The 12,538-nt window shown below is 39.6% G+C and overlaps 2 protein-coding genes and 1 long non-coding RNA gene across 12 annotated transcripts in view; 1 reads left to right on the top strand and 2 right to left on the bottom strand.

Moving 5' to 3' along the window:
* Positions 1-1,193: 1,193 nt before the first annotated feature.
* LOC130096752 (uncharacterized) lies at positions 1,194-3,247 on the bottom strand. Its single transcript, XR_008808223.1, has 2 exons — positions 3,034-3,247; positions 1,194-2,920 (listed from the first exon to the last, which is right to left on the bottom strand). It is a non-coding gene; the product is annotated as an uncharacterized LOC130096752 (long non-coding RNA).
* Positions 2,021-5,196, top strand: ckmb (creatine kinase, muscle b). Its single transcript, XM_056263403.1, has 7 exons — positions 2,021-2,152; positions 3,304-3,513; positions 3,634-3,788; positions 3,859-3,991; positions 4,074-4,369; positions 4,457-4,646; positions 4,735-5,196. Exons 2-7 carry the CDS (start codon positions 3,324-3,326, stop codon positions 4,911-4,913), a joined length of 1,143 nt encoding a protein of 380 aa, XP_056119378.1. The 5' UTR covers positions 2,021-2,152; positions 3,304-3,323; the 3' UTR covers positions 4,914-5,196.
* A 694-nt stretch (positions 5,197-5,890) lies between these two features.
* mark4b (MAP/microtubule affinity-regulating kinase 4b) overlaps positions 5,891-12,538 on the bottom strand; it is a 43,911-nt gene continuing 37,263 nt past the window's right edge. The window contains exons 17-20 of one of the 10 annotated variants that reach the window (XM_056263392.1): positions 11,194-11,238; positions 11,054-11,095; positions 10,888-10,927; positions 5,891-7,129 (exon numbers count right to left, since the gene is read on the bottom strand). In XM_056263392.1, the coding sequence (XP_056119367.1) occupies positions 6,796-7,129; positions 10,888-10,927; positions 11,054-11,095; positions 11,194-11,238 (461 nt within the window). In that variant the 3' untranslated portion in view covers positions 5,891-6,795. Of the gene's footprint in view, positions 7,130-10,887; positions 10,928-11,053; positions 11,096-11,193; positions 11,239-12,538 lie in introns of those variants that run through there. The other 9 variants (XM_056263393.1, XM_056263397.1, XM_056263399.1 and 6 more) reach the window with 9 other exon arrangements.

Raw genomic sequence — 12,538 nt, 5'->3', positions numbered from 1 at the left:
AAATTGCAAGGCATTTATTATCAATGAGGTTTATTATATTTTATGGTCATAGATAAAAAAAGAACAATTGTTTTCAGAACAATTTCTAAGTTAAGACTAAAGTTAACCAAGCTTGTTAAGTGTGGCTATATTTTTGACACAGACCTTTCAGAGGTCGTGCCCTACGTATGGGGTCAAAAGAAGGTGCCATTATGAACCTTATGCATACCTTCAGTCCAAATAGCTGTGGAAAACCCTAGGCCTATAATGTTTAGAAGGTTCTATACGTCAAATCACTCTTTTACCCTTCTATAAATGTTGCAAGCACTTCCCTAGAAGTTTGCAACCAAGATGCAGTTTTACAGTGGATGTAGATATGATACTCTGCATGTAGATTTTACAGCCCCCCCCCCCCCCCCCCTATAATTTCCTAAAAGACATATGCGTATGCTGTTATGAGATAAGGGGGTTTTCTCTGTTCATGGGGACCCCAACACACCCTGTTATGCCCACTCTCTCATGGCTGGTGGTAACACTGTTCTGTGACTGTCCTCTCTCTCTGCTAGGCATGCTATGGTGTTGGATGCATGGCTGCTAATTTTGGAGTAGACTGTGAGCTTGAGTTTTTTCCTTTCCCCTTTTAACCCTTCACTTCTCCACCAAATCCAAAGGCCCTCCAGCACTATAGCTGACAAAACTCGATGCTTTTTTAAATTGCAAAGATTTGGTCATCAGTAAAATAGACTTTTGACGTAACATTTTGATCTTTTTTGTGCTTATTTTCATATTATGTAATCCTGAGGTAAAAACAAGAAGTTTAGAACACATCTGTGTCTAGATACAAATAAGATCTGGCAGATAAGCAAGTAGGGGATAGTGGTTAAACTAATTTTGTCACATTGGGACACAGCAGGGGGGGAACTGTGAAACTGGACACTGGGTATTAATAGTGTAGGGGGGATGGTTGAGTTTTGTCCTCTTCCATCTACACACTTTCACAAACCTGTCTCTTCACTTATGTTATAGTTTTTTTTCCCTCCACAGGGTTCCTAAACTTTCTGCCCACCTGTCATATGCTCAGTCATGTGCCCTTAAAGCATTTACCAGGGTGGGAACCACTAATTAACCAATGGATGCACACTGGAGTTTTACTTACACAAAAAAACTCCAGAGTGTTTTCTGGTTTGTTCCAACAACATCAGGCTGTGGATGTGTCTGTATGCAGCTGGCTTCTGACTTCACTGCAATAAAGTAGAAGTAGTTTTATTTTAATAGTGTCTTTCCCAGTCACTTTACATTAAGTAATTTACAGTACATAACTTAGGGCAATAATAGCAATATAGAAAATATTAAGAAAAAGATAACTTTGAGAGTTTTTACAAAAAGTTGTCTACACATATTCTCTTGAGACTAGTCAATAAGTCATAATCAAAGTTTGTATATTGGATGCAATGGTTTTGAGCAGTAGAGCTCACTAACTGGACACTGAGAACGCTAGTGTGTACAGTACAGACTGTCTTCACCTCAAGGGACACATGATGCCTTCTCTTACGTTCTCTAAGTATATATTACAAGACATGGATGAATACAGGGCCAACTACTATTTTAATGAGAACAGTCATTAATGTTGACTTTTTCATAAGTAAACAGTATTTTATAAAAGTGCAAATACCATAATGCTATTTTAACTCGTACATTCACAACAACAATGAATATCATGATTCATTTTAGTGGGTTTTGTTAAAATTTTTGTCCTTTTTCACAATTTCCTTCAGAAAGTACCAAAGACAGTTTTGGGCCTCAACACAACAGTAAGTTATAACTAATCCATTATAATTAATTAAGATGAGTAAATAAAACATTTTTGTGCTTCTGCAGTGCCTTCGAGTTAGTTTCATAACACGGGGCAACAGGCCACTGTGAGGGGGTGAGGACAGCTGTCTGCCCGTCTCGGGTGTTGTGATGCAGCTTCTTTCCTTTTAGAACCTGAAACCCCTATCAAGGAGTGCAGCTGTCCAATCAGGTTAAAGCCTGCATGAGCTGAGCAGCCAATGGGCAACAAACATCGAAGTATATAAACCAAGGTCTGACATCTTGCAAAGTTGGGCAACCCCTACATTGGCTTGGTGAACAGGATCTGATCCCAAGGACTGTTACATTTTCTCCCATACAGGTAAACTAAGTTACGGTTCAGAGATTTTACAAGGGTGGGAATAAGGGGTACTTGATTAAAAATGAAAAACTTCAGAAAAAAAAATGACACAATAAATTGGGGCTTTCAGTTTGGTTAATCCAAATTTTTCCCCGTTCAAATTAATCAAATCACATTGGTGTTCCTCATGCACTGGATTCTGGATTCTTGTGGAATTACTATATCTTGATTGTTGGAATGTTAGAAATGTTCATATTTTTGAAGCTGCTTTGCTTTTTGAAGCATAACTAGGTCTGCAGAAAGCTTGTCCTTGCCTGATAAGCTTCAGAGTCATAATGCATTGGAAAGCTAATAAGAGAGCAGTCTGGAGTAGATATGCTGTCTATGGCAGGAATGATCTGTGTGCTTGACACCTGTTGTACTTTAGTGCAAGGTCGTGCCATCTGGGGTTCATAGCTGATGCATTTTACTCAAGTCTATTTATAATGCCTCAGACATTTCATTATTTTTGTATGCAACTATATGCAAAATCTGTGAATATGGACAAATAGATCAGGATGATTTATTACTCCTAAACTGTAAGCGTTTTTGATATTTCGAATTATATTTTTAAATTGCATTTCACAAAAGCTAAATTGATGTGGACGTAATACCATATGGGGCCAGTGTAAATGCTCCACCCCCATCAGAAACTAGAGAGGTGAATGCTATCTGCTGTGATTGATGGGAGTGAGTTTGCCAGCCATGCTAAAAATATCACCTGCTGTCTAATGCATATAAGCATGCAAGCTATGCAACACACACTCCATGTAGAAATATGAGGTGCTGGTTAGAAAAAGCAACATATTTTGTTACTAAGAGATTGAAGTTTACTTGGGGCACGAAATATAGTATACATTAACTGTGTCTGCAACTGCTGGCATTTTATTCTGGAAACAAGTGTGGCTTATCCTTAACTAAATGCAAATTGGTAGCTGTTCGTAATTCGCAATATCAATGTCAGCGAGCAGGTTCCCCTTCATTCCTGGGTCCAAAGAGTAAGCTACACCATAGAAGACCTTAGTAGGCCTAGGACAATGTTTCTAGTTGTCCACCCTGACAACAGCTCTGTCGGCAAGTGTCTCAAAAGCAAATTGTAGGTGCCAACTTGCCTTACTCTTTTCTTGTGGCAGATCATCATAAAAGTGCAATCATGACTAAGAACTGCCACAACGATTACAAGATGAAATTCCCTCTGGATGAGGAGTACCCTGACCTTTCCCTGCACAACAACCACATGGCCAAGGTCCTGAATAAGGACATCTACACCAAACTCAGGGGCAAGTCAACTCCCAGTGGATTCACCCTGGATGACTGCATCCAGACCGGTGTGGACAACCCTGGTAAGCAGAACATGTTTGAATACATTCCCCCATTGCAGCCGATCTCTCGAAGATACCACAAGCGATGTTTTATTTGTTCTTGAAGATATGTAAATCACTTCCTTTTGTTCCCAACTCAAGGCCACCCCTTCATCATGACTGTCGGCTGTGTGGCTGGTGACGAGGAGTCTTACGAAGTCTTCAAGGAGCTGTTCGACCCCATCATTTCTGACCGTCACGGTGGTTACAAGCCCACCGACAAGCACTTGACTGACCTGAACTTTGAGAACCTGAAGGTACTCTAAAGTTCTTTACATGATCATGGCTGTTTTGCTCTTATCATGGCTGATGTTTACCTGTGCACAGGGTGGTGATGACCTTGACCCCAACTACGTTCTGAGCAGCCGTGTGCGTACCGGCCGCAGCATCAAGGGGTTCACCCTGCCTCCCCATAACAGCCGTGGTGAGCGTAGAACTGTGGAAAAGCTGTCCATTGAGGGTGAGTCTCAGTCACGTCATGTACTGACATTTACAAAGAAACATGCCTGCTTTTACTGACGTTCACATTGTTCCGCTCACAGCTCTGAAAAGCCTGGATGGGGAGTTCAAGGGCAAGTACTACCCTCTGAAGGACATGAGTGACAAGGAGCAGGAGCAGCTCATTGCTGACCACTTCCTGTTTGACAAGCCTGTGTCCCCACTGCTGTTGGCTGCCGGCATGGCCCGCGACTGGCCTGACGCAAGAGGCATCTATCACAATGACAACAAGACCTTCCTTGTGTGGGTGAACGAGGAGGATCACCTGCGTGTCATTTCCATGCAGAAGGGCGGCAACATGAAGGAGGTCTTCAAGAGGTTCTGCGTAGGCCTGCAGAAGGTAAATCCCATTATTTACTACCTAATCTTTGGTCATATAATGCAAAGATAAACAACCGAAGGCCTGACCCCTTGTTGTGTATTGCAGATTGAGGATGTCTTCAAGAAGCACAACCACGGTTTCATGTGGAACGAGCATCTTGGTTACGTCCTGACCTGCCCCTCTAACTTGGGTACCGGTCTTCGTGGTGGTGTGCACGTCAAGCTGCCTAAACTCAGCACACATGCCAAATTCGAGGAGATCCTGACCAGACTGCGTCTTCAGAAGCGTGGCACAGGTGGGCTTGAATTCATTGAACACATAAAATGGCAGTGTTGCACTGAGATCATCCATTTGAGCGACTCTTTGTACCTCTATTTATCCAGGTGGTGTGGACACTGCCTCTGTCGGTGGTGTGTTTGACATCTCCAACGCTGACCGTCTGGGCTCCTCCGAGGTGCAGCAGGTGCAGATGGTAGTCGATGGTGTGAAGCTCATGGTTGAAATGGAAAAGAAACTGGAGAAGGGCGAGTCCATCGATGGCATGATCCCTGCCCAGAAGTAAAATGGCAAAAGTGCTTTTCTTTTTTTATTTGTTCTTTCATGCGGTCATGCCACCTTGACTTTTCCAAGAGACACTCCACCCCGGCTCCCTTTTTCCTACTTTTTCCCTCCTTCCTTTCTTATCTGTCGTCTTCTTTTTCATGCACTTTTCCTTATCTTCCTGTTCCTCCTGTAACATCCTGGGATCAAACCTCCACATAGCTAGAAAACCCTAGCTATGTTGTATTCACCCGAACTTTTTTTTGGTTGTACAAAGTTAATAAACGGCCCCATGTAACAATCAACCTGTTTTAAGTCTCTACATTCTTTGCATTCTTGGTTTTTACCTCCAGACACAGCTATAAACTTAATGTACGTGTATGTAATGTATAACACTATTGTGGGAATTCATTCAGAATTCTATTAATATATAATTGAAACTTTTATGAATGCATTCAGCTAAGCTGACCCAACAGACATTAAAGGCACTAAAAGATGAGTAATTTGTGCAGAATAGCACAATAACAATCAACAATAATTCAAGCGAGCATGATTTGTCATTTCTTTTGGTTATGAAGTCAGATCAATGCTTGCTTGAATTATAACATGTCAGTATATTTGAAAATCATACACAACATATTTCAACCTGAAACTTAATAAATTAATAGAAATTGCTGGTACAATGGTAACTGTCTTTCAATTAATTAAAATATTAATTACTATTAATAATTACATTTTTCTAGATAATAATACCTTTAATTGTTATATATTCCTAATATTCAAAAATGTAATCCACAGAGTGCATTTGCTACAAAAATCAAACTGTTTAAACCGTGAAACCAACAATAAATCTTTGGAATACAACAAGAGTAGGCCTTCTTTAAAAGATAATTTAGTAAGTTTAAACTTTTTTTTTTTTTTTTTTTTTTTTTTTTTTACAATATTTGCCACGCAAACAAAAATATAGAAAGCTACTAAATAAACAGACATACAAATCACTGAATTTCAGACAAATGTTGTATTAATCATTCTTGCATTTCCTCACATTGCACAGCTCTGACATATTCCAATCTTGATGATGAGGACTTACTATATCAAATCAGAGATAAACAAAATCAACAGTCTGTTTGTAGCCATTCAGCAGAGTGCACTTCTGGCAAGATAACAGCGGTTTCTCATCAGCTTAATACACATACAAGAGCAACACAAAGAGCACTGTATCTCTACTTGGCTCAGTGGGGTAAATTGCACCATTTGAAGGGGGAACTGCTTTAAAACAGATGATGTTGCTCACTCAGCCCTAAAGTGCTACGGTGTGACCATGTAATATGACGAATCTAAAAACAAGGAGGCTCAGGAAAGCAGACATCACCTACTCAACCTGCATCACTGGCAAGTTCAATGGCTAAAACAACCAACAAGAAAAGATCATTAAAAAATTAGGAGAAATCGCTATCACTTTCAGCACTTGCATGTCTCCGCATGTTGTCTACGGTTAGAAATGGTGTGGCATTCACATGTGTTTTTTGTGAATATGGTTATTGAAACGAGGATAAAATAAAACATACTCTTCTCACTGGCGCAGCAGAAGAATATATATATTTTTTAAAAAGAGTTAAATAGCAGCAGTTAAAAAGGAATGACAATGTACAGAGTGAATATGCAACAAACAATCCGTGTTAAAAAATAACATGGCTAAGATACCAGGTAAAATCAGCGGTAAAACAGACCCGGTAAAGGGAGTTCCTTCAGCAGGGCTTTTGTGTAAGAAGGTGCCCAGTTCTCAATGTGTGTGTGCCAGTCTTTGTAGGCTTAGAGGGGGCGGGGGTGTGGGCGGGGCTACTTCCACTCATCTCATCTTTCTGTCCCATGCTTTTGTCCCTGCCCTCCACCCCCTGTTGCACTCAGAGTTCGAGTTCTTTGGACACTTTGGTGGCAATGTCCCGAAAGGCAAGCGGTGCCCCCCACAGGCGCTTAAATCGAACACCGCTGGTCTCGGCGGGGCCGTTGGGCAGCTGGCAAACCTCGGCTTCGAAGGCAACGCGGGAGCCAGCGGCTCCGTGGGTGCAGGAGAGGAGGAAGGGCCCGGCCTGGTGGACCTGGCAACCGCAGCCCTGCGCCGCCTCCCGCAGAGCCAGAACCACATCGGCCGGGTCCCGCGGGCTCCGCACCCTCACATCCCAGCCGCATCGGGGGGTCCGGGGCTCTGCCGCTTTTTGATACCCAGATAGATAGCGACTGTGGAAGGAGGAGGAGGTGAAATGGGAGAGAAAAGGGAGGTGGGTGGTGATGTGTGTGGGCGGATGGGGGGTGGAGGGGGAACAAGAGAGAAATATATTAGAAATCTGTGAGCAAAAATCCTTTAAAAAGTTCTTAAAGACTGATTAACCTGTGTGGACTGCTAGTTTGTGATATTATTTAACTAAGCTAATTAATTTCAGGGACCAGTAAATAGAAAGATAACACTTTACAGTAAGGTTCAATTTGTTAACATTAGGTAGAGTATAACATGACCTTTTTCCTTAATAATCTAGATTGTTCATTTGTAATATACACTATTGTTCTTTGTTAATTCAAGTTAGTTCATATTAAAATGTAATTGCAACAGTTTAAACTAAACTTTAACTGAAATTATACATCGTGAAATCATGTTAAAAATGTATTATTATAAGAAGAAATTCACATTAACCTAGATAAATAAATACTTTAAATGTAATGTAAACGTAATGCGTAAACTAATGTTAAATGAACCTTGTGGTAAAGTGTGTTACCAATGGTTTAAATGGTTTGAAAGAAACATCTTAATAAAAAGTTTGAAATCCTTCTACAATCAAAAAGGGAGGAAATGTTTAGATAAAAGCTAAAACCAGTTACCTTGCAGGAGACACTGGAGTTCTTCAGGATAGTAAAACCATTTTCAAAACCAGTTAAAATCTAAGCATTATTTAAATTTAGTGTGATTATCAGCAAAAAGTTGTAGAACATTTTGCAAGGCCTGAAAAAAAATGTGAGTGCCATTCATTTTTAAAGGTGACTACTGTTCAAAAGTTTGGTGTCTTGAGATTTTTTATGTTTTTGAAATAAGTCTTCTTTGCTCACAAGGGTGCATTTCATTGAATCAAAAATACAGTAAAAACAACAATAATGTGAAATATTTATATATATTTTAAATGTATTTTTTTTTCTTGTGATGGCAAAGCTGAATTTTCAGCATCCATCTCCAGTCTTCAGTGTCACATGATCCTTCAAATCAGCATATTATATTCATCCCTGGTGCATTTTAACAGTTGAGCTGTTTAATGTTTTTTGTAGAAACCATGATCATTTTCCCCCCCAAGATTATTGGATGAATAGAATGTTCCAACATTATTTGTCTATACTGTCACTTTTCATCAATTTAGTGGGTTAGTTCACCCAAAAATGAAATTTCTGTCATTAATTACTCACTGTTGTTCTAAACCCGTAAGATCTTTGTTCATCTTCGAAACACAATGTCAGAGCGCCGGCTCATTATTGGCCGACGCTGTTCACGTGAGCACCACGACGCATGCGTGTGATGCTGACGCAGGAGCTGGCCAATAATCACTGGCGTTCTGACGTAGAACCCAGAGGCGCTGCAATGTTTACTACGTAAATAGCGCAACAGACTGACATGGAAGAGAAGAGATTGTAGTTTTTTTGAGCACACAAATTATTCTCGTCGCTTCATAACATTAAAGGGATACTCCACCGTTTTTTCATATTAAACTATGTTATTCTCTTATCTAAGACGAGTTGATACATACCTCTCTCGTCTCAGTGCGTGCACTTAATCGCTCTGTCGGGCGGATAACTTTGAGAGCAGTTAGCTTAGCCACATTCATTGTATATGGGCCAAACAGAGATGAAGTTAGAAGCGACCAAACACATCCACGTTTTCTCTATTTAAATATAGTTACACGACCAAGTATGGTGACACTAAATAAAATATGGCGCTTTTTATAAGCAGGTAAAATGGATAACTATAATGTATGGCGGAATAGCACTTATTGGGAGCACTTCGACTCGGCGCTGTAATATCTTCACTCGTGTAAAGTCCTCTCCCTGTCATTTCCGTCAATAGAACCAACGTGACCTGCACGCCTGCAGTAGTAGTAGTTATTTGTGCAGAGTTGACGAAGTATCAGGTTGTAGGAAGATAGTTTGTGAACAATCATGGTTAACACGTGCATCGTAAAGGGTTGTGATAACAGGGAGAGGGTATATAGTGCCGTCATGTTTCACAGATTTCCAATTTACCACAAACGGCTGAAAGCTTGGTTAGCTGCTTTGAACATGGATACAACAACACCGGTGAATATTCTAAAGGAATGGCGTGTTTGCTCCGAGCATTTCACTAAGGAGGACTAACGTTATACCTCCACAGGATTACGCCTTAAGAATGCGGCCACACCGACAATACTCAAATCAGGAACACAACAAAGTGGATCATCACCCAACACTGTAAGTGTCCTTTTGCATGGAATTTTGTTATCCTAGAAGTGACAGTAACCTTAGCTAATCCAACTTGAGTGGAGTTCAACACGGTCAACACGAGTAACAGCTGTGAAATCAGTGCACTTCTGAGATAGTCAATAAGGAGTGACTGTTTGATGTACATGAGGACTAAGCTCAAAAATAAAAATTAAATAAAGTTATAAGCCTAAATCTACATAGTCCGCCATTGTAAATGATCTCTTGCAGTTTGCTAGTAGCACAGGTAGAAGTAAAAGTCACGTTGGTTCTATTGACGGAAATGACAGGGAGAGGGAGAGGGGGGAGAGAACTTTTCACGAGTGAAGATATTACAGCGCCGAGTCGAAGTGCTCCCAATAAGTGCTATTCCGCCATACATTATAGTTATCCATTTTACCCGCTTATAAAAAGCGCCATATTTTATTTAGTGTCACCATACTTGGTCGTGTAACTACTCGTGTAACTATATTTAAATAGAGAAAACGTGGATGTGTTTGGTCGCTTCTAACTTCATCTCTGTTTGGCCCATATTCAATGAATGGGGCTAAGCTAACTGCTCTCAAAGTTCTCCGCCCGACAGAGCGATTAAGTGCACGCACTGAGACGAGAGTGGTATGTATCAACTCTTCTTAGATAAGAGAATAACATAGTTTAATATGAAAAAAAACGGTGGAGTATCCCTTTAAGGTTGAACCATGTGACCACTATTTTAACGATGTCTTTACTACCTTTCTGGGTCTTGAAAGTTGCAATGACATTGCTGCCTATGGCTGGTTCAGAAACCTCTCGGATTTCATCAAAAATATCTTCATTTGTGTTCTGAAGATGAGGGTAATTAATGACAAGATTGTCATTTTTGGGTGAACTAACCCTTTAATGCATCCTCACTGAATAAAAGTCTTAATTTCTTTAAAAAAAATCCTACTAAACCCAAACCTTTGAACGGTAGAGTAAAAAAACATTCAGGCACATACAAATATAGAAATAAAATATAATAACATACAAATCAGGCAAAGTATAGAAAAAAACTGTATAGGTAGAGCACTATGTGTATTCTGAAATCAGTACAACCTGTGCAGCCAAACATCACCTGTGTCATGCACTTCATAAGTCTCATACACATTATCCCTCAATGTAAATCTGAAACGAATGTAAACTGCATTCCAAATAGATTCAACTTTTACCAGCAATATATATTGAAATTAGCTGATCACTATTAGCACAGAAAATAAAAAATGTCATTCAAACATCCATGTTTAAAAAAACGGAAATGTGACTTTCGAAATGCAATAGCCAACCACTGTCAATGAATATTATATTGTGATTGTGAATATGGAAAAGGTAAAGGGAAGGACAAGTACGTATCTAAGGAAACTCTACATATATCTAAGCTAGATTTGATGCACATAGTACAGTACACACAGTTCTATATAATTAACAAAAAGCAGTCACATTCTGATCAGTCTGATCTGACATGGCACGCAGCACATGCTAGAAATTACCTGTGTTTTTTAGCCTGACTTTTTGTAGCTGTATCTGTAGCTAAGGAGAAGTAACAGAGTTAAAATAGTATGTGAGGACGTTTTAACATTTTTTTTTTACCGAGCAAATAACATTTGTTCATTTATCTAGATATTCTTTGTGCTATTATTTTTCAATTTCCTCTACCTATTTTGTGTCTGTCTTCTGTTTGAGTTGCTTGCTTGTTTTCTGAAATGAAGAAAATGGCCCAGCATTTGGAGACGGACAACTTTTATGCTACTTCCTCAGTCAAATATGTGTATAAAAAAGAATATGGAAACACTCACCTTGTGACCGGAGATCTGCTGACTCTCTCAGGTTCGTCTGTGACCCTCAAGAAGAAGACAAAAATGGTTCATGTTAGGAATCAATTAGCCAATAGAGCGGCGATTATCACAGTTTATTCCGCCCTCCACAAACAACCAATCACAGACGTGCACCGTTACACTGACGTCACCTTCAATCAATCCACAAATATCACTACTGAGAACAAAAGAAACTGACGGCAGTGATGGATTTTATATGGTAGGATTATGTATTTTCTTATAGAATATATTAATTATGTTTTTGAGACATCGTCACACGTTGCTTCATGTCAGTGTAACACAATTTAAAGAAACATTCACAATTGTATCCTTAATAACACCATCTCAAACCAATTTCTTGTGTGTGGTTATTTGCCTTTGAGTTTATTAATCTAATATTCTACATGAGACATTAGTAGTTATTATTAGCTCTAAACAAAGAAAGTGCTAGTTGGCTGATGTCCACATGAGGGCGCTACGGTTCAAGGCTGCTTTCATGAACACTTGTGAAACTTTCCATTCACATAATGTAGCAAATGAGGTGGGCCAGTGTATTCCCTCTTAAAGGGACAGTACACAGCCATCTTCCTCAAACATTACAGTGAAAATGGAGGGCTCTCTGTTGGGTGTGAATAAACCATATCTGGACAGAAAAAAATATCATGTGATAAGCAGGGGAGGCAAATGAGCTTGGCCAACGGTGATTGGGATTTGACATGAGAGGATAAAATACAAGTTACATAACTAATGTGGGTCTGAAGTGGAGAGAGGAACCCCTTGCTTGGCTCTGCCTTTTCCGAAATTAGGCTTTTGTGATAGTAGAGTCCAGATGAAATTGTTTTACAAAGCATTTTTAATTCCGTTAAGAATCACGAGAAATCTAATAAGGCACAGTGTTCTTCAGGCCAAGCTAAATGCCATTCCTGTGAATAAGTTAGTAAAAGGTGAGAGAAATGCATGAATGAGTGCATGAAAAAAGTGATAGATGGATGGAGCTATGGTGTAAAAGACCTCTTGAGCATCAAACAAAGAAAGCACATTCTCAAATATTAAAACATATCCGCAAAAAATGCAGTTTTACAAAATGCATTGACAATAATAATCAAAATAGTGTTGGTTCACCCAAAAAAATTCTGTCAAAACTTAAAACATTTGCTTACCCTAGTGCCATTCCAAACATGTATAATTCTGTTCTTCTCTTCAGAACCAAAATATTTGGCATAATACCCAAATTGGGGCTGTCATGTTGTGGAAATGACAAATAAAGAAGCATGAATTTGGCCCATACGATTTGTACGCAAGTCTTCCCCCTTTGCTGTTGCTTTAA

Source organism: Rhinichthys klamathensis, unplaced genomic scaffold (assembly GCF_029890125.1).
Source record: "Rhinichthys klamathensis goyatoka isolate OS25496 unplaced genomic scaffold, OSU_Roscu_1.1 h1tg000206l_1, whole genome shotgun sequence".
Lineage (NCBI taxonomy): Eukaryota > Metazoa > Chordata > Actinopteri > Cypriniformes > Leuciscidae > Rhinichthys > Rhinichthys klamathensis.
This window is presented reverse-complemented; position numbering and strand designations above follow the sequence as displayed.

Bases quoted from the DNA above. Each gene is read 5' to 3' on its own strand.
- ckmb (XM_056263403.1), top strand. From the start codon at position 3,324: ATGACTAAGAACTGCCACAACGATTACAAGATGAAATTCCCTCTGGAT. The intron at 3,992-4,073 runs GTGAGTCTCAGT...TTCCGCTCACAG, and splicing joins GGAAAAGCTGTCCATTGAGG to CTCTGAAAAGCCTGGATGGG. The intron at 4,647-4,734 runs GTGGGCTTGAAT...CTATTTATCCAG, and splicing joins TCTTCAGAAGCGTGGCACAG to GTGGTGTGGACACTGCCTCT.